General features: G+C 42.5%; 6 protein-coding genes and 4 non-coding genes across 11 annotated transcripts; 6 read left to right on the top strand and 4 right to left on the bottom strand.

Annotated features, from left to right (window-relative positions):
* The first annotated feature begins 64 nt into the window (after positions 1 to 64).
* Positions 65 to 884, top strand: LOC108048057. Its single transcript, XM_017128522.2, has 2 exons — positions 65 to 262; positions 322 to 884. The coding sequence occupies exons 1-2, from the start codon at positions 164 to 166 to the stop codon at positions 754 to 756; spliced, it is 534 nt and encodes a 177-aa protein (XP_016984011.2). The 5' UTR covers positions 65 to 163; the 3' UTR covers positions 757 to 884.
* Positions 790 to 5,554, top strand: LOC108048055 (titin). The gene is made up of 6 exons (XM_017128520.2): positions 790 to 997; positions 1,059 to 1,233; positions 1,314 to 1,893; positions 1,955 to 2,108; positions 2,163 to 2,255; positions 2,311 to 5,554. Exons 1-6 carry the CDS (start codon positions 954 to 956, stop codon positions 5,417 to 5,419), a joined length of 4,155 nt encoding a protein of 1,384 aa, XP_016984009.2. The 5' UTR covers positions 790 to 953; the 3' UTR covers positions 5,420 to 5,554.
* LOC108048056 (carbonic anhydrase 12) lies at positions 5,555 to 7,827 on the bottom strand. Its single transcript, XM_017128521.2, has 4 exons — positions 7,694 to 7,827; positions 6,451 to 6,648; positions 6,132 to 6,394; positions 5,555 to 5,947 (listed from the first exon to the last, which is right to left on the bottom strand). Exons 1-4 carry the CDS (start codon positions 7,755 to 7,757, stop codon positions 5,561 to 5,563), a joined length of 912 nt encoding a protein of 303 aa, XP_016984010.1. The 5' UTR covers positions 7,758 to 7,827; the 3' UTR covers positions 5,555 to 5,560.
* Positions 7,828 to 9,369: 1,542 nt separating this feature from the next.
* Positions 9,370 to 12,162, top strand: LOC108048025 (phosphoglycerate mutase 2). 2 transcript variants are annotated; one of them, XM_017128482.2, is made up of 4 exons: positions 9,370 to 9,695; positions 10,845 to 10,957; positions 11,015 to 11,509; positions 11,792 to 12,162. In XM_017128482.2, the coding sequence occupies exons 1-4, from the start codon at positions 9,664 to 9,666 to the stop codon at positions 11,953 to 11,955; spliced, it is 804 nt and encodes a 267-aa protein (XP_016983971.1). In that variant the 5' UTR covers positions 9,370 to 9,663; the 3' UTR covers positions 11,956 to 12,162. The 2 variants fall into 2 exon arrangements, with proteins under 2 accessions (XP_016983971.1, XP_016983972.1); XM_017128483.2 differs by having other exon boundaries at positions 9,370 to 9,801.
* Positions 12,163 to 12,605: 443 nt separating this feature from the next.
* LOC108048031 lies at positions 12,606 to 13,839 on the bottom strand. The gene has a single exon (XM_017128488.2). It carries the CDS (start codon positions 13,762 to 13,764, stop codon positions 12,703 to 12,705), a length of 1,062 nt encoding a protein of 353 aa, XP_016983977.2. The 5' UTR covers positions 13,765 to 13,839; the 3' UTR covers positions 12,606 to 12,702.
* A 3,308-nt stretch (positions 13,840 to 17,147) lies between these two features.
* Positions 17,148 to 17,229, top strand: Trnas-gcu. Its single transcript has one exon. It is a non-coding gene; the product is annotated as a tRNA-Ser (tRNA).
* Positions 17,230 to 17,410: 181 nt separating this feature from the next.
* On the bottom strand, positions 17,411 to 17,492 carry Trnas-gcu. Its single transcript has one exon. It is a non-coding gene; the product is annotated as a tRNA-Ser (tRNA).
* Positions 17,493 to 17,978: 486 nt separating this feature from the next.
* On the bottom strand, positions 17,979 to 18,060 carry Trnas-gcu. The gene has a single exon. It is a non-coding gene; the product is annotated as a tRNA-Ser (tRNA).
* Positions 18,061 to 18,373: 313 nt separating this feature from the next.
* Trnas-gcu lies at positions 18,374 to 18,455 on the top strand. Its single transcript has one exon. It is a non-coding gene; the product is annotated as a tRNA-Ser (tRNA).
* Positions 18,456 to 23,768: 5,313 nt separating this feature from the next.
* LOC108048027 lies at positions 23,769 to 26,755 on the top strand. Its single transcript, XM_044458633.1, has 2 exons — positions 23,769 to 24,101; positions 26,021 to 26,755. The coding sequence occupies exon 2, from the start codon at positions 26,022 to 26,024 to the stop codon at positions 26,595 to 26,597; it is 576 nt and encodes a 191-aa protein (XP_044314568.1). The 5' UTR covers positions 23,769 to 24,101; position 26,021; the 3' UTR covers positions 26,598 to 26,755.
* The last annotated feature ends 262 nt before the right edge of the window (positions 26,756 to 27,017 follow it).

Below are 27,017 nucleotides of genomic sequence, written 5' to 3'. Positions count from 1 at the left end.
TAGTAATCGTACCTGTCATGTTATCGATAGCTTTGATAGGCAAAGAGTAAGCCAACGGGTGCCATCTCTAAAGCGCGGCTGCAAGACTTAAGAATTTATTAAATTCAAGATTTTAATCAATTTTATAGCGTTTAAAGGCTAATTAAACAATTAAAATTGAAAAATGTGGAACACCTCGAAAGTGTATGAGAAGAATACCACCAAAAACGAGGAAAGCGGTGAGGAGGAGGCTGCTTACATCAAAGAGGAAGATAATTTAAAGGTAGGATTAGTAAATTTTCACTTTTCAACATGAATTAAGGTTAAAATATGTATTTACAGCCGGAGAGGACTAGTTCTCTACTCATAAATCGCATCCATATGTCACTAAGGCAAAATCAGCTTCCCTATTCAAAGCCCATCCCCCAGAACCGCGAGGAACTCCTCCAGAGCATTGGACGAGATCGTGAGGTTCTGGGAGCCTACTTCCAGAAATTGAGCAGCCAGCAATCGCCGGCTCCATCACCACCGGCTCCTAATCCTCCAATTCCTCAGAGAAACAGCTACGACCTGTTCTTCGAAAGCGCCTGTGTCAGTGTCAAGGGCTTGCCACCCAAACTGGCCGCAGAGGCCAAGAGTCGCATCTCCCAGATCATCACCGAGTTCGAGATCCGCGCCATCTCAGAAATTGAAGCCCAGCAGGAGCGTCAGATGCAGAACCAAACCAGAAGAGATGGTGCATCAGAGATTGTCTACGAATTTCGTCCCTGTCTGTAAAGTAGGTTGGGTGTTTGCCGTTCAAGCTCCTCAACTCATCCACTACACTCACTTTACATTTTGGACGACCTCTAACTCCGGACTATCAAAATTCAGAATAAAATTTAAAGCGTTCTACATCCAGTAAACACACCGGCGGTCATTTGGTCGCGTTTCGGCCCTAAATTATAGAAATACGTTGATTTACAGGTGGATCGATGGAGGGAAAGCTGAAAGTATGCATCATTGGCGCCGAGGGCTGGTAGGTTTATGCGATTGTCAAGCTATAAACCACACTTATTTCTCTGGGACTGTACTTTTAGGGGCTCGGCCATCGCAGCCGCCGTGAGCAACAATGTTTTGCAGGGGGACTTCCACAGCCGGGTGCATATCTATGTCAACGACGAGTTGATACGAAACAGCGTCCTTTCGAAGGTCATCAACAGTCGCCACGAAAATGTCAAGTATCTGCCTGGGATTAAGCTGCCCAAGAACCTGGTGAGGACCTGGTTGTTAAATGCAAAGCCATTTTCCATCAATTTAACAATCATCAAATCTATTTCCTAATCCATTTTCAGATCGCTGTGAGTGATCTTTTGGAAGCTGCTCAGAACGCAGATATCCTGATATTTTCCACGCCCCAGGAGTTTGTCAAATCCTACTGCAACATCCTGGCCGGAAATGTGAAGGAGTCTGCATTTGCCGTGTCCATGACCAAAGGCTTGATGAGGGTGCGGGGCGAGGATATAGGGCTCGTGTCGCACGCCATCAGTGAGCGACTGGGCATCCCGTGCTACTCAATGATGTCCGCACACAGTGCCATGGAGATGGCGCAGGGAAAGCTGTGCGAGGCGACCATCGGCTGCAGTGATGATGCTCATGCCAAGCTGCTGACCTCTGTCCTGCAAACTAAAAATTGCCGTGTGATTTCCGTCAATGACGTTGATGGAGTGGAGCTCTGCGGAACGCTCACGGACATAATAGCTTTGGGAGCTGGTTTTGTAGATGGTCTGCGCCTTGGCGAGAACGCGCGGGTGACCGCCATTCACCTGGGCATTAAGGAAATGATGCGGTTTACGAAGACGTTCTTCCCCTCGGCCAAAATGTCCACATTCTATGAGAGCTGCGGAGTGGCCAACTCGGTTGCTTCAAGCTATGGTGGGTTAAGGCTAGAATCTTATATATAGAATTTAAAAATTTCGAATGCCCTTATCTGCAGTCGATAAAAATGCAACTTTTGCCAAGAGCTTCATCACCTCTGGCAAAACTATTGAGGAAATAGAAGCGAACCTTCTCCATGGTCGTAAAATATTGGGTCCCGTGGTGGCCGCTGATGTGAATGCATTGCTGGAGAAGGAGCTCATGCAAAAGGAGTAAGTGGGAATGTTAGCAAGCAGTTCGTTCCTATATCCCAAATATACCTGCAGTTTTCCCCTTTTCACGGCCATCCATCTGATATGCCAAAGCGAAGCTTCGCCAGAAATAATGCTGGAGGCACTGCAAAACCATCCAGACCTAAGGTAAAGAGGGTGTCTTGTTATAGATAATCTCAACCTATCCTCATCCTTTTAACAGCAATTCATCTATTTCGCATTTACTGAACCATGAGTCAGCTAGGAGCGAACAAAATTTGGACCACGTCTTGGATGAAGTGGCTAACACTCTCCCCAAGCTGAGAACTGCTCTAGACAAGGTTTTGGCCGAGTCGGGCAACGAGAGTTTAAAGCATCTGAAAGTAATGGAAGACTGGACGGAGGTCAACGACTATGATGTCGAAGACCCAAGTCGGCGACAAGTGTCTTTTCAGGATTCCTCCTTTGGGAACGACGAAATGCCCAGGCGACTGAGTTTGGAAGCGGCCAAACTCCATGATGACATTCGGGATGGCAACATGCAGGTGGCTTTTAAAATGGATATTAATGAAGGTGATAGACATGTGCGGCTTTTGCTGGAGGAGGAGCGAGAAACTTCCAGCAACAATGACGACTTGGTGATATCAAGCAGGTTGATTGCAGGTCAAGATGGCGACAATGCCAGGATGGATCAGGAAAAATTCTTGAACTCTTCCGCAGCAACTGATCACACCGAAAAAGCCTTTCCGACTAGCATAGCCATGAACGATTCCCATGATGTCCTGGACTTGAGCTCGGAATCCGAGCCACTCCATTCGTCAAAAAATAACATCCAACTAATAAATGATGCGAAGTCGAAATCCGGTAGGCTTTCAGAGATGTCTAATCTGGAAACGGCAATCAACGAACAAGAAGAGGCCAACATAAAAGCTCAGGAGAATCTTATTAAATCTATTAGGCAAACTATTCAAGCTCTCGGTGATAAAGAAAAAATGGAAAATCTAATCGCTGAAAGCCAAGTGCAGGAGGAAAGTCTGCAACTTAAAAACCAAATGGAGGAGAAAACTTCCCAACTTAAAAATCAAATGGAGGAGGAAACTTCCCAACTTAATCACCAAATGGAGGAGGAAACTTCCCAACTTAAAAACCAAATGGAGGAGGAAACTTCCCAACTTAAAAACCAAATGGAGGAGGAAACTTACCAACTTAAAAACCAAATGGAGGAGGAAACTTCCCAACTTAAAAACCAAATGGAGGAGGAAATTTCCCATATGGAAAACCAATTGGAGAACGAATCATCCGATATGAGAAGCCAAATTGAAGAAGAAACTTTTCAACCGCAAAGCCAAATGGAGCACGAGAATTCTCAATTAGAAAACCAAATGGATGTGGAAACTTTTGAACTCAAAAACGAAGCAGATGAATCGCACTTTGTTGGATCCAATGCTAAAGAAGAGCAACCTCTGGAAGAACAAACTGACAACCAGCAACAAAAATTGAGATCAGAAGCTGAAAACCTCAAAGCCCTAATGTTCAAGGATACCGAGGAGCCTTTGGAGGCCGAGAGGCTTGTTGAAATGAGATTACAGGACGAACATGATTTTGATCTAGATGAGGAGCCTGTAATAGGTAAAGAGGACCGCACTTACACCAAAGAGAACATGGAGCTCCAGGAGCTGCTCGAGTGGCAAAAACTAAAGCACCGGGGGGAAGATCATTCTTACTCTTCAGCCGAACTGGAAGATGCCACAGCCTGGGAAGACACCGCAAGGCTCCCAGTAGAGCATGAAGATAGGTTGCAGGATGTGGATAACCATCACGACGCAGAACTCGTTCAAGTCCGGGCTGAGAACAAGGACTTTAGCATACCCGAGAACGAGAAGATGGCAAAGAAGGTCGGTAAGCAAAAGCAGCCGTATCAAAATCAGGACGAGGCCAACATGCGCTACTACAGCGAAGGCAAGGATGGTGAGACTGGTCACCACGAGTGGGATTGGCTAATGAACAACGAGAAGATCGGTGCCGAAGCCGAAGCGGACGAGCGCATAAACGAATCGTACACTAATGAGAGGGACGAAACACTCAGTAAATCTGATCAGGAGAAGTTAGAAAATCTTAACCAGCAACTAAAGGAAGCATTGCAGCATGATATAGATGTCACGTCGATTAGCCAAGCGGACGAGTCAAAAGAAAGCTTGCCGGATGAAGAATTAGATACCGAAGCTGCTAAGAGAATTACTCAGCAACCAAGGAACCCCACTCCCACTCAAATTCCCCCCGTTCCCTTGCCGATGCCAGTGCCCAGAAAACAGACCCACATCCCTGAAGGCACTCCTCAGTTCCAGAATCAGCCCGGCGCTGTCCCACAACCTTCTCCCCAAACCAAACCGCCTTCGCCCAAGGAACACAAACCCCCTCGCACAAATACTCCAGTCAAATTTGAGCACTTGGATAAAGTCAGGCAGCCGGAAGCGTCAGCTGCGGATCAGGAGGCACCGCTGGCTGAGACGGTATTCAAAACTAAGCCGATGGCTAAGGAGGTGTCCAAAACTGAGCCGATGGATAAGGAGGTAACCAAAATTGAGCCGGTGGCTAAGGACGTTTCCAAGGCCAAGCCAACCGAACCAGCACAACCTAAGAAGGAAACTCCACCAGCTCAGCAGAAAAGGCCCATAAGCAAAAGAAAACAGCAGGGGGACTTCAGCGTTCAACCTGGCGATGTCAAGCCTGTAGACCGCCGCCAGATTACTCAAAAAACCGAAAAGCATCGGCCAAATATTGAAAACCAGAAAAAACAGCTGGAAATAATGGACAAAAAGATCAGCATAATGCGCAAAGATCGTCGGGTGAGCTACAAGGGCCAGGATCCCTTCAAGGGGGAACCGGATCGAGACTCCAGGCTGCCGATGGACACCAGCCTAGAACAGGACAGACCGGGGGAGTCTCAGGGCCTGGACCATCAACGTCGCAAGGTGGTGCTAACGCCGCCCTTCAATCCTCCGATCAATCCTCGAATGCGCGTGCCACGACCACCTTTCGATGGTCGGGACCATGAATTCCACACAATGACTGCCACGTCGGTGGGCGAACATCTTGTTCCGGCTGTGAGATGGCCAACCATGCCCAAGAATCTGATGCAGAATCGCACCTCCCTGGTGGCCACCATAGAGATGAAGCATCTATCCGATTTGCGCAGTCAGGTACCGGAGATTCCCCGCCCATTTTTGAAGATACCTTCGGGAGTGCCTCGCACGCCCACGCTCACCAAGATTCTGTGTGCCCTGCAGTTGGGACTGCTCGCCTCCTACCTGGCTCGCTGCAAGAAGGACTAATCCCTGGACTACCAGGTAAAAATCCAATGATGTAACGTACCCAAGCTCGGCGTTTCGATTTCCCTGATGTAAACAGTACAAGCTCTATATAGAATACTTTACTTTTTATAAGAATAAAGGGTGTTACGTTTAATATTCTGGCTATAACCAGATCAGTTCTTGCAGTGGCTCCTGTTGCAGCGGAATGAAAGGTTGGCGGTGGAAAATCAGTCGGTTTTCCTGCGACTGCAGCGGTCGGAAATTTTTGAGCAGCTTATTACCCCACTTGTCGTGCAGTTGAAAAAATTTGGGAAGTTCCTTATCCGAAATGCGAAGCACCTCGGCGAACACATGCCACTGGACCACCGGTGAGCAGGGGGGCGTGGTCAAGGATCCCTTGTACGTGTAGAAGTTGCCTCTGTCCAGATTGCCCAACAAAGATCCCAGAGTGAAACGTTCCGGCACCGTATAGCTGCTGTTAAAGTCGCTCAAGTGGAGCAGCGAATTAAAGACCTCGTTGAGTCCGGGTTGGTAGAACATGGGACCTGCCTAAATAAAAGATTCAGTGGATTAGTTCTTAATCTGGCTTATTTTACAAATATAATTTCAATATGTTATTCACCCATAATTACTTTACAGAGAATGTATATAATTTTAAATAATTGTGTGGCTAATATATGATCTTTTTAAAGTTATATAATATAGTTGGTATTTAATCCTGATCTTGACTTACCCTTACAACCTTAAAAAGCACTGCCAACACAGTCACGCCGTCGCTGTAGTTTAGTGCTTCTTTGAGGGTCAGATATTTATTATTCCGATGGACTATGTGCATTTCCAGGTCATGACGACGACCATTGATAACGTGTTCCGATCCCTTCTTGCCGGAAGATCCCCAATGGAAGTGCACTTCCTCAGCTTCGTAGCAATCCCGCAATAAGCCGCCTGTGACGAAGGGCTTGACACCATAAATCGTCGCAGGCACCATAAAGTCCACTAAAATCAGAATGGATTAGCTTTCGATTTAAATAATAAATGTCCTTTATTAATACCTGTATGTCCAGTGTTTCTCACAGTCACCAGATCATCAAAAGGCTCATCGTATAGTCCGAATAGCAGAGGGTGCAAGTTAATTGGAATAACCTTTCGTCTGCTAATCGCAATAGGCGATTGATCTGGTCCTCCACACTGGGGGTATTTAACCTGCCAACTCTCTGGTGTTTTGTAGTCGAATTCATTGGATCTCAAATCTGAAGTGCAAATTCAAAAATTACATTGTAAGTTGATATAAGTAAGCCTTTTTTAAATGATAATACAGAGATGTTTATATCCTTGCAGAGGGTATTATAATTTCAGTGAAAATTTTGCATCGCAGTGAAGGGCACATTTCCGATCCTATAGAGAATATATATATTCTTGATCAGCATACTAGTCCCTCAGTTTTAAAGTTATTTTGGTAAAACCTTAGAAAAAGTTTTTGTCTTTATTTAAAGTCGGAACGGGCCGGTTCGGCCTTGTATATCATAAAGCTCCCATTGGCAAAATCGGGAAAAAAGATAAACAAAATTATATCGAATTTTTAACAATTTCAGGATTATGGTTTTACTTTTATAAAAATCGGACTATTTCAAATTTAATTTCATCCATTTCTTAGTTCGCATATTTTCCTGTTTTCAACATTCATAGGCGTGGTCATTTTGCAAGCCATTAAGAAGGCCGTTGAAGCAATTTCTGCCAAATTCCAAAAACGTCTTCACAATTTCTGCAATTTCACAGGGCCTAGGGTTATATGTCTAAGCGAACCATAATTGCTTGATTTCGGGTCCGGACCATGGAAACCTCCTTTTGTTTACATTGTTCCAAACGATGGATCGCACACGCCGGTCTTATAACAATGGATGGTACTTCGACATCTACTCCGCCCCCGAAATTGACGCGCTCATTGGCTTTCATGGGGCATTTGTGGATGCAAATTTAATTATTGTTATTATTTACAAGCCACCGGGTTGTTTGCTATCCATTAGATGAACCGCGATGATACAGTTTTATGGGCGTCGAGTGTGACATACGAGGGTTCGGTTGGAGGGGATGGCTCATAAATTCCCATATGGATGTGAGTAGCAAGCTACGTAATAGGCGATGGTCATGTACTGTTTCATGTCGCGACGTCTCAAGATCTGGGACTTGAGACTGGGTCTTATCGATGGCGTCTCAATATCAAGGAGATCCACCAACGTATTGTTTTCTTTGGACGCGACACACCTCACTGGCTTGCATTTCGGTACTCATACTCACTTGCGGCGAACGGCAACAGAAACAGAATTCGCTGATAGAAGTCATCAAAAGCCGGAAAATGCATTTTCCACCTGATCACCCCGCTGTATACTCCAATCTTTGAGAACTTAGTCCAAATTCGATTTACCACGGAAGCCAAATATATCCACGCACGTTCCTCTGCAGACTGAGCCACGATCGGCTCAAGCCAAAACCTTTATACCAAAGGGCCTCAGTTTGGGTCTTAGTTTCCGTCACTGGGAGAGTAACATTGTCAAACGCTCGACGGAGCAGCAAAAGATGGTTATCTCGACTCGACGGTGTAATACCCGGTACTGGAGTTCGAGCCCGACGTTTCCCCAAGATTGCAAACAATAATTGAAAAATTTTGTTCGATAGGGACAAAAAGAGATTACACAAATTGGAATTCGCCGACTCAAAACAACAGTCGTATATAATCTATGTTTTGCTCATTTCCTCATTTATATATCATTCTATTTATTAAGAGTTATTCAAAATATAAAAAAAGACAGGAAATAGCCACCTAATAGGGCACGTGGAAAAAAGTTGTTCTAATATTTCTTGAGTTCTGACATGGGAAGGGTTATTGGCTATTGTATTTCTGGGAGCAGAACGTGCGCGCTACATTTTGTAGTAATACTTATTAAATACATAATCCATTTATAGACTGATATTACTTATTAATAAAAAACTTACTATTTAAATAAGGAATGAATCCTTGTAAAATATTAATACTTACTCCATTGCAATCATAAAATACGATTTTAGTATAATAATATACCCAGCTATTTAATTGAACATATTTTTGTAACATTTTGCATATGATTTCTTTAAAAAAAAATATGCATAAATCGTGTTTAATTTGATCTCTGCTCATGACATCCTCTTGTGAGTCAGATTTTTGACTGCCTTTTTGGTTGGTCCTTGAGTTATGAGTTAATTTTGTGAGCTTAGCTTAGAAAGGCAAGCACTGCAGACTCTTGAGATCCAGTTTTCAGTAGTATGTCAGTTGCGCAGCTGCGGAATGCAAAAAGTTTCTTATTATTTCCCAGATGTACATGTCACACAATCGAAATATAGAACATGGCTTTTATATTTTTACTTTCATTTCCATTTACAATACGAACTACGAACAGCTTTCAGGTGAGTTTACTTAACAAATCAGCTAAATTTAAATACACTGCTGCATATTGCGCGTGGCAGATATTTTGGGATTGAGCAAGACAAACACCTTATTAGCAAAGTTGTTAATATTTTATTTGAAACTTATTAGCTAAATTATATTAATTAATAATACAATGACTTTAAATCATGTTAAAAGGCCTTCAAAAATAAATTTAAACATCATCGAGAATAATGGCAAGTTTTCTAAAAATGCATTCCCAAATATTTGGATGTAAGAAATGTTTGTAATATTGTTTTATTTTATTTTTCAAAACAAAAATCAAAAATACTTGAAATTTCAAACTAAACTATTAATTCTGCTTTGCAAAACAAAACTTTACTTATATGTAGCCAATAAAAGATAATGAACAAGAATGGTATAGTTTTGTGTACTTATGCAACTTCTTATCACTTCTAAATTAGTGATGCCAAATAAGTTACATCAAAAAACTAAGTGTAATGTGCATTGTTTTTGCCATTTAGCAGTTCAGACGACAGAAACGTGAACAGTTCGTTTTAACTCATTATTATCACACAACAAAAACAAGTACAAAAATTTCAGTTAAAGTTATAGTTATTGATTTTCCCAGTCGATCCGAAATTGAGCGTAAAACCCAGCAAATCAGCTGTTCGGCGGCTACGACAACAAAACAATTATATACCGCCGCAGCCGCAACAAAAAAAAAAAAAAAAAACAAAAAGCAACTGCGCCGCGATAAAATTGTTTGCCAATAAGAATCGGGCTTAGTGCGAGGTGGCATCCGAAAGATACAGGAACGTGGCTGCAGCTGCACCAGGAAAATACCATGGTTTTCTTCAAGTTCTTGAAGAGCAAACTGTAACGTATATATATACAAAAACACAACAGATCGAAAAAGATACGAAAGATACAAAGTCAGATACTACACAACCCGCGGGAATAACAATATGCGCGAAATTCAGGCGTAAGTATGCGAAGGTGTGGGGGCGTTGTTTACGTCTAGGAAGTATCTGGTATCTGGTGGATACCTGGCCGATATGGGCGGGGGAATCTGCAGGAGAATCTGCGATAGAGATTGAGATTCGAACCGAGTATGAGACTGAGAATGAGGCGAGCAAAACACAAAAACCAAAACGACGCGAAAAAGTATCTGTGTGAATATGAATGGGGAACTTTTGTGTGGGGGTGTGTGCGTGTGATTATGCTGCCGTCTGGACATCAGATAATGCGAATTATATTTTGTTTTTCTCTCGTCATGTTGGCCGAGCGCGCGTTTTTTTTCTTATGCCGCGCTTGTATCTTTCAGATACACTAGTCGAAAAATATGTGCGGAATGCGCGAGGCTTTCGTATTTCTTTTTTTTCGGGCCTTCGCGGGGTGTCCACAGCTGCACTGCGTTTCAATCGAGTCCGGACGGCGTCGAGGTGAGCACACGTTCAGATTCTCGAATCTCCGGTGCTCGGCAGTTTTAAGTACCTATACCTATACCAACACCTATACCTATACCGTTATCATACGCGGGAAACCACAGTCGCCGACAGCCATGAGGTATACCCCTAAAGATTGCAGTTTACCCCAAAGCTAATCGGGCAGCTAAGCCCTACACTAAACTTTATTGTGGATAAACCAAATAAACCAAATAAACCAAACAAGCGAGGTTATATAAAGGCAACGTCAAGTACCAAGTGCCACTGCATCGAAATTCGTGGTAAACGTGTGACGATCTATTGTTCGCTTAACATAAATAATAGAATAACGACTACCGAAAAATTGAAAATAAATATATTCATTAATTAAATATTTTGCACTCATAAACAAAATTCAAATGTTCATATAAGCATTTCAGTTATCAGTTTTAGAGTATAGCTGGGAAACAATTAATTTAAACGTATTTTTGTTCATTATTTTTAACTAAAAGTTTTTAACCAGAATAGTGGTATTGTACATATAGTAGTTAAATTTTAAATATTATCGGGACTATCTATAATACTACTTCTCTTTTTACAGCTCCCAATTTATGACGAAGACAAATCGTTTGGTGGTTTTACGGCATGGCGAAAGTGATTTTAATATAGAGAACAAATTCTGTGGCTGGCACGATGCGCCATTAAGCGAGTTTGGTGAGAAAAAGTCTGAATTAAACCTTAAAAACAATTATAATATAACTTACAAATTAGGCATCCAGGAGGCTTTGACGGTGGCGATTCCCGCACTTGAACAGTCGCAGCTAGAATTCGACGTGGTCTATTCATCCGTATTAAGCAGATCCCGGCAAACTGCCGAGTTGGTCCTCTGCAAATTGAACTGTGCCTATGTGCCAATAAAAGAAGACTGGCGGCTGTGCGAACGGCACTACGGAGATCTGACTGGTTACAAGAAGCGTAAGATAGCCGATCGCTATGGGGAGCAGCAGGTTCAGGCCTGGAGACGAGGATACGACTGCGTTCCACCGCCCATCGAGGAGAGCAACCGCTACTACTACACCATCTGCAGCAATCCCATATTCGATGATGTTCCCCCCGGAAAGTTCCCGCTCTCGGAATCCCTGCACATGTGCGTCGACCGGGTGGAGCCCGCCTGGAATGAGGTGAAGCAGGAGGTGCTCAAGGGCTCCCGGGTGCTGATGTGCGTCCACGGAACTGTGGCCCGCGCCCTCGTTCAGCACATCGAAGGTGAGTAAGCACAGTGCACAAGGGAAATACATTTTAAATGTTTGAATTTCTTGATATTTTTATTTTTTGAAATTTCTCAAAAAATGTACCCTTGGAAAGGTGACCTAAAACCTTCATAGTACAGGTCATGGTATATTGAAAACGGATTTCCAAGTTGTATACCTCTTAAAGTTTGTGGCTCAATCTACTATTATTCTTCTTATACAACGTTACCCTATTATTCTTCTTATAAAACCTTCTAAAATATACAATAACATCACAATTTTAAACTTTCCTCTTCAGGAATCTCCAACGAGGCCATTGAAAAGGTCAACATTCCGAACTGCGTGCCACGCGTCTACGAGTTCGACTTAAATTCGGGAGGCTTGATTGGCTCCGCCATCAACCTGGGCGACCAGGAATATATCAGGCGGAAAACTGCCCAGGTGGCAGCCATTGGCGACTGATTGTGGAGAACTCCATTCGACTTTTGTGAGATTGAACCCCGATATAATATAAATGTGCCCTTAACTTGAGCCCCATTTGCAAAATTGTTTGCCTTTGCTGCTTTAAGTCCGAGGAATTCGGCTGTTAAGGACATTATAACTTTAATTTATTTGTCTAAAAACCATCTGATATTTCGGCCAAAAATATACAATTTATACAACTAAAAATGATTGAATTATATTGGGAAAACTATGGTCATTGCTATTTTAATAATTTCATATATGCATTTGTCGGTGCATACTAAGAGTGTGTGGATGTTGGTATGAGTGCATGGGTATATTTTCGGGAATTACATCAGAAGGCCTATTTCATCACTATTGGTAATATTGCATTAGCCTGCGTCATGTTGTCGCTTTAAGAAGTTGCGTTTTAGCGGGGCGACAGCGTAGTGTCGCTGTCGCCGAGTGTGGTTCGGTGGTAAGAACAGAAGGGAGAAGGAACGATGCATTTAGTTGCGTTTGGGACTTGAGGTGTGCGCAACCGAAACTCGCTGCGCTACTTCGATGTCGGTCGAGAATAACCCTACTCCAACATATATTTATTTAATCGTATACTGAGATACATCCCAATGAAAATACTTGTTTAGTTTCGGTGGATATATTTTGTAAAAACTACTATTTAAGCTTCGTTATGATGCAAATAACGATCTAGTAAATGAGTTATGTAATACTTTCAGTTGGTGCCACAGGCATTTGCAGAAGTTGCACTCAGTAGTAGCTCTGATCGTTGTAGAGCGGACTTATGTTGTTGGGCAGGATGTAGATGTCCTCGGGACGACCGTTGAACACGAAGGGACGCTTCAGGGAGGTCAGCTTGGAGTCCTGCTGAGGAACTGGCATCGAGGCAAGGCCAAAGTTCTGCTGGGAGCCTCCGTATCCGCCCATCGAAGGAGTCGACATGGGTCTGTAGGGATTGCTGGGCGTGGGTGGTCGCATGCCAAATCCTCCGCCACCCAAGCCAGCTGACAGGGATCCCAATCCCTCTCCCGGTGATCCATTGACCTGGTAGACTCCCGAGGGTTTTCCATTGGCCAGGAAATTCACGGGCAGATTAAATACGGAACCGTAGGCGGAGAACGAGGGCATCGGTTGGTAGGTGAGCAGTGGTGAGAATCCTCCGCCAAATGGAGCCGTCGGCATGTTGGGCAAAAACATATAGGGCGTGGGGGGCAATCTCACATAGTAAATGGGTGAATTGCGGGCGGTTGAAGCGTGATTTGCAGCAGGACGACGACCACCGGCTGCTCTCGACATCACCACTTCCTCGAGATCGTTGCTGGAGCCAGGAAAAGCGGGATAGAACATGTCCGGAGCGAGGTAGAGCGGGAAAGGAATCAGCACCGGCTGGGCATAGCCAATAAAAGGGAGCATCTTGGGCATGCTCTCATAGGGATTCCCCGAAGCGGCGGCATATGGACTCCAGGGATAATGCGCAGAGTTCGGCAACCGCGACTCCTGTTTCGCCTCCTCCAACAGCTGGTAGGGATCGTGATCCTCCTCCTCCTCGGCCTTCAGATCCTGCTGCTCGGCCAGGGTATCCTGCACATACTGCTGGGCATGGATCTGCTGTCCTTGAGGCAGCTGTTGTTGCTGCCCCGGCTGTTGTCCTGTCTGCGAGGATTGCACCTGCTTCTGCTGACTCTGCTTCTTCACCAGCTGGGCGAGATTGGCCGCCACGGATTCGGCCACCAGTTGCTCCAGCACCAGCAGTCCCAAGATAATGCTCCACATTTGGTTGCCCATTTCAGGTGGTAGCTGTAAATGGAACATGGCATTGGCGATGAGCTAAACTGATTCTAATGATCTCCGACTGACCCCAAACCATTGGAGCTGCTTTGCATGCCTCCAGCTAGTTTCTCACACTCCAATTGCGCAACCAGCGGATTTTCCCCCAGCAGCACATGTAAACAACGGAAAATATATGGCCAGCACTTTGGATTTCCACGGCTGGTTGAATATGTAGCTATTATATGTAATTCTTTGAAGCTAAGCCGCTGGATTTGCATCAATGTTATAAATTGTATGTTGTTATCTTAAGGCTTTTAATTAATAAAAAAAATTTTTAACAAACTACTGAATTATGCGCTTCTGAAATCGTATCTGAACTTGAATATTATAAAAAAACTTTTTGAATACTATTCCTATTTTAAATTTCTTTTCAGAAATTTTACATACAAAAATGTAGTTTCTAGTTTTAACTATTTTATAAAAATCGGAAAATCTTGGTTTAATGATTAGCGAATTGGAATTTGGATTGCATCCTGACAGAAAGTTTAATACAAAATTAATGTTTTCCAATTTAGTTAAATTGAATTTACTTTAAATTGAAAATTTCTTTTAACTTTGTAGAAAATTTACTTATTTAATGACCCACAGAAAAATACAAATATGACTTAGTCAAAACGGAACATTCTTTCTTTGGATATGCTTTCTAAATATTCATGCAACGTAAGCCCAATTACTCTTCCTTTTTTCACAGTCACTTTTCACCAAGCACTTTCTTTGAATTTACCTAGGTATTACGGCGGAGATCGATGATTGCTTAACAGGATCGCAGAGTCCTGCTCGAATGCCAGCGAATCAATTGGCCCACTGGTCGGCAGACGCGTTCGACTGGAAATGAGTGTGATCGCTGCCAGAATCGGCGCTTTATATAAGTGGGCCTGGCCAGAATCCCCTGGCCACATTCCCAGTGGCTCCTCAGTCGACGTCGGCGTCGCCGCTGCGCATGCGCAGAGTTGAAGAAGTGAAGAAGTTAAGTGCGCAGAGCGTTTGGGCCGTAAGTTTGTTTGCATTTGCCAAGCTTTTCTCAGCGATCTGAGGCCATGATTTTGAGGTTCTGTGGCAAGTGATAAATCGGCTAATTGCCAGCGGCTTAAACGCCGGCTTAATTAGCCCCGACTGTGAAGTAACCCGACCCCAGCCATCAGCAAACAACCATATCCACATGCAATTGCTGCATTTTGCTTTTGCTATCTCTGGCTGGCTGGTAAGCTGGCAAAGAATCGCGAGCAATGTTAATTACCGCCGACAAAAGGTCCCCGACTTGACGTAACAAGCGCCCTGCGAGCAACGCCCGCGATTATGCATTTTAATTTTTATGACGGAGCAAAAGAAGACGTATACTTGGAGTGCGAGCTGCAGAGTCGGATATGCGCTCATTAGTCAATGATATCACCCTGGCATTCCACCTAGCACCCAGCACTCAGTCCCAGCTCAGGCACCTGCTGTTGCGCCTGATCTAAAGATCTCTTCCCAGTTGCATAATTGGGCATAATTGTGCGATTGCATCGGCGTGCCTACATATTTAGTTAGAGAGCAGCTTTATTGTCCCCCGAACGATTACTCTTATACTAAGAGCATGAAATGCCAGTCAAAGTGTGGAGAAGCCTGGGCGCCATGCTCCCAGGCACAGGGTCCATCAAACAGGTCATAATTATGCCAAATACTCCAGATACACAAGCTGATACGCCCCAAAGGCACTATTAATATTCTAATATGAATAATTTGTTTATTTGTCAAAGCCAGCGGCACTGGCGCCGGCGTTGAGATTAGAGCAATAATAAATTACGCAGCTAATTAAGCGGCAGTTGCTGCAACTGCAACATCCACGCAGATGCAAAAGATACAGATACATGCCGCAGATTGCAACGGCTTGGCTTCCACAACAAGCGACGACAATAATGAACGGTTCGTGTTCTATGTGTGTATTACTATTACTATTACCATTACCCGCCAAAAGACACTATCCCAGAGCTAAAGCCCAAGACCAAGACGAAGACCAAGCCCAAGCCCAAGCCCGAAGTACCCAACTTGGCCAAGCCCCATGCCACACGTAATTAGCCTTGGAATGTCCTTGTGCACGTGACTAGCCCCGCTCCCCAGGCCCGAGGATCCCGATCCGGATCCAAGTCGCCCTGGTGTGGGGCTAAATATAAAACGCGCGTGCCTGCGGATCATCAAACTTGGCCACTTTCCTAACGAAGCCACGTTAGGTGACAATGTCGTCGCCGCACTGCCCGAAAAATCATGCAATGTCAGAAAGAACAAGATTTACTATTATGGAGTCGAAGGTATTGAAATTTTTGTTTTTCTAAAGTATTTATAATTTATCATTTTGAACTATATTAAATTTTCAGTTTGTATTTTAAGAAGACTTTCCTTATGACTTATGAAGTAAATAGCTGCAACCTATATTTTAACTTCCCTCAGTGTATAATCGACGTTCCTATCGTGGTATCGGCATTCGGAACGTAAACAACTAACAGCTATCAGGCTACAAGGGTTCATTAACACCAACTGACAGCCTGGACACAAACACGGCCCAAACAAAACGCCGTAGTTGTCGCTGCCACTGCTGATGGCTATTGCCATTTAAAAGGCAGAAGCTCTCGTATTAAATCATCAGGCCCATCATCGCTTCGCTACCGACACACTCGCTTGCGCATGCCCCATCTAAAGTAAACCACTTTTGTTTTTTACTCAAAAAGAGAGATATAAAAAGAAATCGAAGCGAAGACCGAAGATCAGCAGAGAACTGGGTCAGAAGCGGCACGACCGCCGGCCGAGAATCTGAATTATTGAAAACCCCTCAGGAAGTCGCCCTCCAGACGGGCTAAGTAAACAAATTACACGGCGAATTATAAATATTAAGACGATTGGAAAGCAAAATACCCTATAATATGCAGAGTGTAAGTGTTCCGATTACAAAAACTCTAGTTATGTTTGTATGAATCCGAATTCCAAAAGGATGTCTTAGTCTTAAATACCCCTTTCGAAACCCTAAGCTGCACTTAAGAAATCGCCCCACACGAGCCCCACTCAGCTACTTTCTTTAACGGCAAACAAATGATCAACGAAGGCAAACAAAACACCTCTTCAAAAGCTTAATTGTGCTGCTTGCAATTATTTTTGCCAATTCCATTGACATAATTATTAAACAAACAATTGAGAGCTTTCAAAAGAAATTGAACAGATACTTCCGGTTAACATCGCTGCGATTGAACAACTATGTAATCAGTTTAGTTTACTTATCATCTATATCTTGAGATAGTTCAATTAGTTCCAAGCTTTAGCGTTGCGTTCTTGGGTTCTTTGATAAGAAATGAAATCTGTTTTGCCACTAACAGTATATTGACTATATTGCATCCGAAGACGAGGTGGCCGAGAGGTTAAGGCGTTGGACTGCTAATCCAATGTGCTCTGCACGCGTGGGTTCGAATCCCATCCTCGTCGAAATTTATTTTTTTTGTAAAAAAATATCCTTGTTAGGTGATAAATTTAATGAGTTCATTTTTTTTATACTTGCTCAAAAATATCTAAATTCGCAATAAACCTTAATAAACAAAATTGAGATTAAGAAAAAAAAACAATAAAGCAATAAAACAATATTTGAAAAAATATAAAAAAGGATCTTCGACGAGGATGGGATTCGAACCCACGCGTGCAGAGCACATTGGATTAGCAGTCCAACGCCTTAACCTCTCGGCCACCTCGTCAACTTGGGTTTAGTGAATTTAGATCGTTTTTTGAAATTAGAGATGCATATATTAAAGTTAAATAAAATGCGAAAAAGGTCCTTAAATTAAATGTATCCCCTTGATATATAAAAGCCTATCTTTTAATATTTTTACTTGTCTTCAATAGCTATCTTCATACATCACGGAAATTCACTTGGACTCTTTTCTTTATAGCAATGGGCAGTGATTAGTTATTTCAATACATCACGGAATTTCTCTTGTGCTCTTTCTAGTAAAGGTTTTTAGTTAAGAGTAAGCATAAAAGCATTCAACGTTATATTTGCTTTAAAAGCTATACCTGCAAACGTTTTTTATTATTAACAAGACTCATATATAAATTAACTTTGTTTTTATTATTTTATTCCAAGCATAATTAAGTCTTATTGCTTCTTTGATTGTTTAATAATACAATCAAGCTAACCGCAAAAGTTGTTAAAAATAATAAAGTAATAACAAAAAGTATATCGACGAGGATGGGATTCGAACCCACGCGTGCAGAGCACATTGGATTAGCAGTCCAACGCCTTAACCACTCGGCCACCTCGTCCAGTGATGCGGGTAGGACCAACAAGGCACTAGTTCTGAGCGAACCAGTAAAACATTGTTATCGACAGCAAGCAGTGCTACCGTGTTTTGCTATTGGCGGGTACTTTAGATGCTTTATTACTGTTTTTACTCAATAATTAACCAAAGTTAAAATGATCTAAACTGTTTTAATACTGTCAGCAAATATTGATTTTTATTATTTAAATTGTAGTATGGGCTTTGCTTAAAGACCCTTTCACTGATAAGAACGAGCACTGCTTACTGGCCGAACAAGCGGTGCAGGAAAGCAGCATTTGGCTGCCAAGGTCGCATATGACGAGGTGGCCGAGAGGTTAAGGCGTTGGACTGCTAATCCAATGTGCTCTGCACGCGTGGGTTCGAATCCCATCCTCGTCGAGTTCTCTTTTTTGTTTTTGTTAAATCGTTTTTTGCTGAATAACGCTACTGTAGACTAAAAATAAACTTTATTTATAAGAACCAAGTCATTAAAACTGGGACAGTGCCTCAAAAAGTCAGATGCTAATCGAGTTTCAATTGAAATTAAAGTTTTACGGCCTCGTCTGCAGACGGGAGACAATAATGGCCAGCCCAGCAGTTTAAAAGCAATGAAAATAGATACATTGATAACAGCTTAAGTGTCGCTGATGGTGGCATTGGATGATCTTCTGGCCCGGCGATAAGATGCGATGTGCGTGGAGGATGCTGTGCCGACCGGTAACTAGATAGATTCCCCAGAACCGGGGTTTATTGACACCGTGGACCGTGGAAAGGGCCATGGCAACCAAAGGTGTGATGCCATTAATGACTCGTTTGCCTCTCAAGGTCGGCAGATGGGATCGACCGTGGTACGAATTTTTTTGCAAGCCCAGAGATCGCACATTTAGGCCATACAAATGGCAAATACAAACAATGCCCACTCACGAAATTAAATTCCAATTGAAATAATAGTTCACTATTGCTGCCTCTGGCGGGTAGCCAAAACAATATAAGCCGCCGGGGTAATTAACGTCGTTTCCAATGATTTCTTTCTCGTCCGCTTGCCGGCTAATTAATGCATTTAACGCAATTACAATACAAACAACGGGCTATATTATGTTTTCCGTTCCGTTGGGGTTTCATCTGCTTTTCCTTTTTACTGGCCAACTGGTTTTCAATTATCTAAAACTTACTTCTCGATCATTAATGGAAAATGGCCAAAAGAATTTTTGCGCCAGTTGACGGGCGACGTGGTACAATTTTGTATCTACTGGAAAAGGCCATAAAGCCATCATTAACGATCTATCTACCGCGTTGCTCTGATTGTTGGCCGCTTGGAAAGTTTCGCAGGTCGGCTTTATGGTGGGTATAAATCAACCGCTCGTAGAGTTATATATTGTGCAAATCAGTCTCAACTTGATGTGGGAGGTGATGCTGTTTTTGGCAGAGCTTGTTAAGCTCTATATGGCTAAGGATTCACATGTAATGTCAAAATACCCATCTGTAGAGATAACTGATCTCCGCTGACAGCTGAAGGTCGAAAGTAGTTAATGTTATGAATCTTATGTTTTCGCAAACATGCCAGATGGTAATTACCATTTTTTTCATAATTCATTGCTATTACCTTGACATATTTCAAGTACTTTTCAATTCATTTTTTCTAAGATTTCTTTTTCAACTACTTTTCAACTATTTCTAAATTCAACCATGAAAACAATTATCAAATAGATTACTAATCTCTACAACAATCTTTATTATTATCTAAATGTTAGTATCGATACGCTTCTAAAATTGAAAGCTTATAAACATATTCTAAAGCTCTGATTTTAAGTTAAATCCGAAACGAATTTTCTCCCTTTATTGATTATAAGTGCTGTATTACGACATAACAGCTAGCTAACTAATTACTCCAATTAGAACTCAGCCAGAACATGGGGATTCCCCCCAACTCACTCTCTTCTGTACTCACTCACTCTTTCTTTCTTCGCTGGACAGTTTGAAGAGCTCTTTCCCCGAACCACTTGAGCCCCTGGTTATGACTCAATAGACCCAGACTGAATGGGTAGCGATCTTGACTGCCTATCCAATTGGCAGCCAATCGCCCCCATTCGATTCAGGTGGAGGCCAAGCTCCACTGGAAATCGTAACGCCCATTTTAACCTGCTCCCTGCCCCCGGGGACTTTCACAAATCCCGCGAAGAATTCGCTGCTAAACGTTTTGGAACGGATGAGCAAATATTGAATCTTGCGGCTGACAATCGATAGCTGCTAGCAGGTCTTTTCCTTTCGTTACACTTTTCTTTTTGCGTGCTCCACAAATATTTGACTTTCGATGAAAGTTGCAGACGTGTTGGCAGTTATGACCCCGATAACCAGGGGCTAACTCTCAGAAATGCCAAGTGCACGGCCGAATCGGGATGGTCGGCATAGCGTTGCGTAAGTGGACAACTTCATTCCGAATGCACTCGATGGAGATCCGATGTGGGGTCCACATGCCAAGCACCCCGAATGACAAAAGCAAACAGACTGGAGACAAAGGCTTAGGCTAAAGTGCCTGCTAAACCCCGCGGGTGAGTCAGTTTATGGTCTGGCGGTGGGTTTAATGAACCTGCGAATTTATCGACAATAAAAGATTCGCTATAATTGGCCCATATATAATCGTTGCGATTTAAGCCGGCTGATTAGTCGGCTTAACTGTGACGTAGCAATGCCGGTGGGTGTTCCAGCCATTCATCTTAATGGATCTCGCCGCTGTGTGTCTTTATAAGCGGCTAATTAAAACGTTGCCAATGTAAATGAAGCCTTATGAGGATCCCCACTCCCCTCCTCCCCTCCACAACTTCTTCAACTTCACGGCGTGCTGGCAAATGCTTTAAAATTCAGTAGCCAAACACGCAAGCGCCAGCAGCCAAGAGACAAGAGTTAAGAGCTCAGAGTGTGTCTGTCATTCAGAGCCGCAGACCGAAGGCACCGGGCCAAGACTGGAAGACTGGGCTTGTAGACCAAAACTGAGACCGAGTCTGCTGATCTCTCTGGAGAGGTTGATAAACAAGGTCCGCGGGGTGGTTCCATACACAGGGAAAAACATAACAACCTCGTTTGCTTATCGCCAGATTAATTATGTACTCAGTTTGTTTATTATCAACTTAATTTGGGGTGACATACAGCGAAACATGGGAATCTGGATAACATCTCCTAACAAGAATCCGACAATATATACTATAAAATATGAAAAACTAATCTAATTAATTAAGATACAAATAATTATAAAAACCAACACATATTTGCGAAAAAACCTGATGTAGTTCTTAGAAAAAGTTCTTAAAATATACATTTACCAAGTTAGAATACTTAAAAAAATCAGTATTTTAAGCAAAGTATAGAGTGGAATTATTAAAACATAAATGTTTTTCCACTTTAGTTTTTTCGCACTGTGCATGCCGAGCTGTCTATTTTGGCGCCCCGTTCCCGTGCAATCTATTCGTATTGCTTCCGTCAGCATTAAACATATTACTCTTAATAATGCCTAAAACTCGGTTCACACACGGTGCTCCAAATGGGACTGATTCAGAATCGGAGGCACGAAGACATTGCAGATGCACAGATGGGGGATATCAGAAGATACTTACCGGCGTTTGCAGCTTGTTCGTGATTTGTGTAGTCTAATCGTTAACAATTACAATTACAATTAGGCCTCTGACTGCCCGTTCTTCTGGCAGGTGGTGCGTGCAGTTGGCTGTGAGAACGGGTATACTCTATATTTATGTATATATAGATTCCGATGCCATTGGCCATTTGGCACATGCGAGAGTTTACGCACTTCAACACACACTTTAAACCGGAGGCCTAATTGCCGGCAGTTCTGCTGCCATGGCTAATTAATATTTAAAGTGTCTTAGCAACGAGACACAAGATGGGAAGTTGTACTCTCCGAGAGTTTTTGCGGTTATGTCATTCGTTTAGTTTCGGGTCCCAAATTTTAGATAGTCTCTGTGGTCAAGAAAGCTGGTGAAAGATGGCTGGGCCCTGGGAAAGTTGAAAATGCCTTTATATAATCCCTCACCACGGCAATTGTGTTAGTTGCTTTTACTTGTTTTAATTAGCGGCCCATAAAACGGTGCCTCGAAGGGAAGTGATTTAATTAAATCACGTTTGCGTAAATTTCGCCATAAAATATGACCATTTTCGCTGATTTACGGAGGAGATTTCTGGCTCATTGGGTCATAGCTTCCACTTCTTGCGACTACAAGGTCGAGAGATTCCTCTTTTAATCGCCCAACACTCCCAATCAACGTCAGCAGCTCACGCAAAAGTGTTTACAAAAATGCCCCGAACACCATTTGCCATTCCAATTAAATTATGAATTATGATGAGGGCAAAAACGCTGAGATCCCTTGGAGCGCCGCACGCATGTGCACTTTTAGAGTCCCAGTTGGAGCTGCCTGGTGGCCTGTCAATAATCCAAGCCGAAAAAGCACAGAAAACCACTTGGCACGGAGAAAAGAAGAGTAGATCGGACCGAGACTTAAGCCCTACCTCAACGAAGGCTTCGTGTTACCGCCAACGGCTTTTGTTGTCGTAGGCTCATTTGTAACTAATTTGTGCACAGTATCGGAAAGACAAAGGAGCTGCCAACCAGACTAGACGCTGCTCCCAATACCGATCTGGAGTCAGGCACAATATCTTAACCCTTTTCATAACTTAGAGTTTGTCAAAAAAGGGCCTTAACCCATGGGATATTATTTTTTTGCTAACCTTTTAACCTCACTAAACGTTTGAAGCTGACTTATTAAAACAAAAGATTATGGATATCAAACAAAGGTTCCTTTCTCAACTTTATTGTTTACAAAAATCTGGATAAGCATTTCAGAAATTAGTGGCATGACCGGTATTGAAAAAAGAATTCACATTAAAAACAAAAAACAAATGAAATTCAAACATTCGCAAATTAATTTGTAAGCATTATTCAATCCATGTTATCAAAACAAACAGAAAAAAGGAAAAATATTCAAATGTATGCTAATACAAACAGTTTTAAATTTCATGTGCCGAAATTTGTACAAATTAGCTAAAGATTATGATACCGAAAAGCGAAAAAGTTTATAATCATTTATTATTGTTTACCTTTCTTTTATTACACCTAGTTAACTTAATAAAAATAACAGAAAATAAGCCTCAAATGTTTTTTTTAGTTTAGTGATCAAAACCTATTTATTTTATTATCTTAGGTTTGTATCATTTAAAATAAAATCGTAAAATTTCCAGAGGGTTAAGAAGCTGGCCCAGTGGCCGCCGAGGTGTAATTCAATCGAGAGCCAAGTGGTCAAGTGGTATAGTATTTCCTGCCCAGTTGTGGTAGGGGAGCCGAGATATGCAAAGCTGATGAATTTGTTAACGAATGGCGATTGCGGAGTGGGCAAATCCCACCAAGTGCAATTGGCAACTGTAACAGTAAGTGGACAAAAATAAAATGGCTTATTTATGGCCGCCCATCATCCGGAGATCATCTGCCACCCGGCTAACCAGTTGGCTCTCCGGTCTTCATCGGCTGGGACCTCACACAATAATAAATCCAATTCAACACCAGCTGCGCTGCGGCAAGTGGACGCTCGCACTTCCAGTTGCCGCTGATGGCGGCAGAGAAGCAGCGACGTCGGCAGCGGCAGCGGCAGCGACTGATTTTTGATTTAAGAAGAAAAAGAGAAAAAAACAAATTACAAACAGTCCGCAGATCTCATTTATTTGCCGCACTCCGAGGCGTTCACAACGTTCAAAAGCTGCGCGCTCAAGCTAAAACAGAAAAACCGAGGCATCGGCAAAGCAGTGCGAGGAAAACGCGAAAATCAAACGCAAATAGAGTGAAGTTTAGATGCTCATAGTAAAATTTAAATTACCAACCATAAACGTGCGCTTACCATTACCCATAAATTAATTTTCACAATTTATGCAAGTAAACATCTTTACTTGAAGGACACTCGGGCCATAAATTGTTCAATCAACAAATACAACTAAGAAAAATTAGTAATCGACTAAGCCAAACGGCAGCTGCAGTCACAGCCATTTAAAGTGAGTGCGATTAGAATAAAGTCGTATGCCCATAGATCGTCAAATCATTTGCAACTGACGGCTGGCAGGCGGTTCATTAATAAGTTTATAATTGCCGCCCCATTCACGTCGAGTTCGTTGCCTAAGTCTTTCGTTTGCAGCGAGTTTGCTTCCTAAGTCTTTTGTTCCCCCTACCCTCCGTTACGAGTTCGTTGCCTAAGTCTTTCGTCTTTCACCAGAGTGAAGAGCGTGATATGATTAATCATGGCTAGCATCACGAATATGACCTTGGCAATGCTGTTGATATAGGCGCGAAATAACACAGCCTTAGATAATTGAAGTCAGTGAGTGGACAAATTAAACTTAGTTTTTCAGTTTCTGGTTCCTGAACTCTGCGAACTGCGAGCCATTAGGGTTTCGAACAATTAAAATGTAATGAGCCTAGACTGTAATGTGTGTGGTCTCTCGAGATTCGCATTTTCCTCTTTGTTATTTTATCACTGCGATCTCTGATCACCGCGATCATATATCACCGAATATGCGGGGTCTATGATCAGCTAACAATACAAATTCCCAACTTTCTGCAATTTATCTCGGATACCGATTTTTTTTTGGGGAATTCTGCCAGAGACAAGAACTAGACAAATGTCTTTATCGGAAAACATATAAGTCTAAAGCGATAGAAAGCATAGACACAACCTGTTGAAACGGTGGGCGAACCGCTGACGCCCCTGGTTAGTCCCAAAAATTGTGTTATCCACTTCGATCCCAGGTTTTTCGGTTGTTGCGGCGATCAATTTATTTTTCACTGGCTCATTAATCACTGAAGCGTTGAAATCTGCGCGCGGATGGCGCTCGACTCGCTCATTAGGGTAATTGCTCGGCCGGCGTCGCTTTGATTAGCGTGCATTAAATGCTTTCATTTAAATCAAATCGAAACGAAAATTATCTCTGGCATGTAAGTGCTTCGGCTTTTACGTGTGTGGGGAACGTGAGAAACTTTACAATGTAAAGGCGAATCATTTTGCGCTTTGATGCGCACAGACAATTTATTTGTTATTAAATTATTCGGCTTTGGCATGTGACTTGCAGAAATTCGCATTGGTAGCTATTATTATTATGATTGCGAGCAGTCGAGTTCGCCACTTCGGTTGCCACCCCATCGATCAAAACCTTGAACAATCGGACAACCCGTCGAGTGGGGCGTGGGTGGCACTCAGCACTTTCATTGCCCGTCGCCTTGACATTCTCCCACCTCTCACAGATATTTATCCAGATAGCTGCCTTTTTACACCTATTCATGTTTAATTCTTGTAGCTCAAAAAGCTAACCCAAATAGCTTTGATCAGATTTTTTGACTTTTTCTGGTATCCCAAACCTTATTGCGTTCTTTAAGTACAGTTTTTCTGAGTGAAATTCCTGTGCATTCAAAACCTGAGTAGCAAATAAATGGTTTCCATTGAATTTTTAGTCTAGTAATTCACTACTAGAATTCACTACTGAATCATAAAAAAGGTCTCTATACGTGTTAATATTCGTTTCTTTTATACCATTTTAATACATTTTGGTGAAGTATACCTTTTACCTCAATGTATTAATGTAGATGGTCGGAAATAGTGTAAAAAATTAAATTTTTAATTTGCTACCGATATAGCAGGAATATTTTTACACTAAAACTTTAGTTTTGTGTTACTTTAAAAATTATAAAGGAAAAACTAAAAGTGTATATATTCTTAACCATATGCCGAAAATTATAAGAAAATAGTAAGTCCACATTATGAAATTGTTTTGTTAAAGTAATTCCCCTGAAAAATATAGACAACAGCAAATATTCTTTAAAGTTTAAGAAAATAAAATAATTGTGACAAACCAATTGAAATTATTTATCTGCAATATTTTCTTGTCAAGCTCTAACAACGTACCTTTGGGCCCAATTACAGAATGTCGCCGCTGCTTCCATTGGCATCGCTAATTATCTTGGCCAATTTGGTGGCAGCTCGACCCTACTCCTACGGTCCAAGGGCAGATGCAAATGCGCCGCCTACGAGATTGGCCAACCGGATTGTGGTGCAGTCTCCGTCGCTGGACAACTTGTACATGGACTACGTGGTCACCTCCAAGCCGCTGAACCTGCGCAAGTACAACAAGAACGGCAGTAAGACGAAAAAAACGAAAAAGGATTCGAAAATCTATTACATACCCGTACCCCCACTGCCCTTCCGTCACATACCCGGCATCGGCTTGGACTATCAGCCGATGAAGATCAATCCCATTCTCCAGGAGGCGGAGAAGACGACGACGACGAAGACCACAACGGTGCGTCCGTCGACGACGACATCCAGGCCCAAGCTGGACCATCGGAATCCCAGTAAGGTGTTCCGGGTGCAGCACCAGAAGGACTACTACTTCAATGGCCGGCCACATCGACTGCAGGTTGCCCATGCCGGTGCAAAAACTGGACTGACGGCCGCCAACCTAAAGTCCAACTTCTACTATAACAAAAACATTATTTATTAGTACTCATAGTTAGCAAATAAAAAAGAAAAACAACAATTGCTTTGTTTCGCGGGTTTGGTAAGCGAATATTTTAAGCGGCTTTTGAATGGACCCCGCCTTGAAGGGGAAATGGCAAAACCTTTCAACTGGATCGCGTTTCCTATGAGCCGAATTGACAAAACCCCACGAATTGGGTCAAAATCAAGCAAAAGAAATCGCTAAGAGCTGGGGGGCCATTAAATTTGATGATATCTGTTCGGATCATGATATAATAGTTAACAATCATTATTAAGACGGCTTCCGCATCGGTAGCATAATCGGTAGCTTAAAATCATCTTCACGTGTGGTCCGACCATCTCTCTCTCCAATCCATTTAGTAAAAGTAATTACTGTCACCGTTGTCTTTGCGCATGCCAAATGCTCCGAGTTGTGCAATAAATA

This window comes from Drosophila rhopaloa, unplaced genomic scaffold (genome assembly GCF_018152115.1).
Source record: "Drosophila rhopaloa isolate 14029-0021.01 unplaced genomic scaffold, ASM1815211v1 contig_167, whole genome shotgun sequence".
In the NCBI taxonomy this organism is placed as follows: domain Eukaryota; kingdom Metazoa; phylum Arthropoda; class Insecta; order Diptera; family Drosophilidae; genus Drosophila; species Drosophila rhopaloa.
This window is presented reverse-complemented; position numbering and strand designations above follow the sequence as displayed.

Excerpts from the sequence above, each read along its gene's own strand:
- LOC108048056 (XM_017128521.2), bottom strand. The coding sequence starts at position 7,757 with ATGCATTTTCCGGCTTTTGATGACTTCTATCAGCGAATTCTGTTTCTG. Across the intron at positions 6,395-6,450 it reads GAGAAACACTGGACATACAG|TGGACTTTATGGTGCCTGCG; the intron begins GTATTAATAAAG and ends TTCTGATTTTAG. Across the intron at positions 5,948-6,131 it reads TGCTTTTTAAGGTTGTAAGG|GCAGGTCCCATGTTCTACCA; the intron begins GTAAGTCAAGAT and ends TCTTTTATTTAG.
- LOC108048025 (XM_017128482.2), top strand. The coding sequence starts at position 9,664 with ATGGTTTTCTTCAAGTTCTTGAAGAGCAAACT. Across the intron at positions 9,696-10,844 it reads AAGTTCTTGAAGAGCAAACT|CTCCCAATTTATGACGAAGA; the intron begins GTAACGTATATA and ends CTCTTTTTACAG. Across the intron at positions 10,958-11,014 it reads TGCGCCATTAAGCGAGTTTG|GCATCCAGGAGGCTTTGACG; the intron begins GTGAGAAAAAGT and ends CTTACAAATTAG.
- LOC108048031 (XM_017128488.2), bottom strand. The coding sequence starts at position 13,764 with ATGTTCCATTTACAGCTACCACCTGAAATGGGCAACCAAATGTGGAGC.
- LOC108048057 (XM_017128522.2), top strand. The coding sequence starts at position 164 with ATGTGGAACACCTCGAAAGTGTATGAGAAGAATACCACCAAAAACGAG. Across the intron at positions 263-321 it reads AAGAGGAAGATAATTTAAAG|CCGGAGAGGACTAGTTCTCT; the intron begins GTAGGATTAGTA and ends ATGTATTTACAG.
- LOC108048055 (XM_017128520.2), top strand. The coding sequence starts at position 954 with ATGGAGGGAAAGCTGAAAGTATGCATCATTGGCGCCGAGGGCTG. Across the intron at positions 1,234-1,313 it reads TTAAGCTGCCCAAGAACCTG|ATCGCTGTGAGTGATCTTTT; the intron begins GTGAGGACCTGG and ends ATCCATTTTCAG. Across the intron at positions 2,109-2,162 it reads AAGGAGCTCATGCAAAAGGA|TTTTCCCCTTTTCACGGCCA; the intron begins GTAAGTGGGAAT and ends ATATACCTGCAG.
- LOC108048027 (XM_044458633.1), top strand. The coding sequence starts at position 26,022 with ATGTCGCCGCTGCTTCCATTGGCATCGCTAATTATCTTGGCCAATTTG.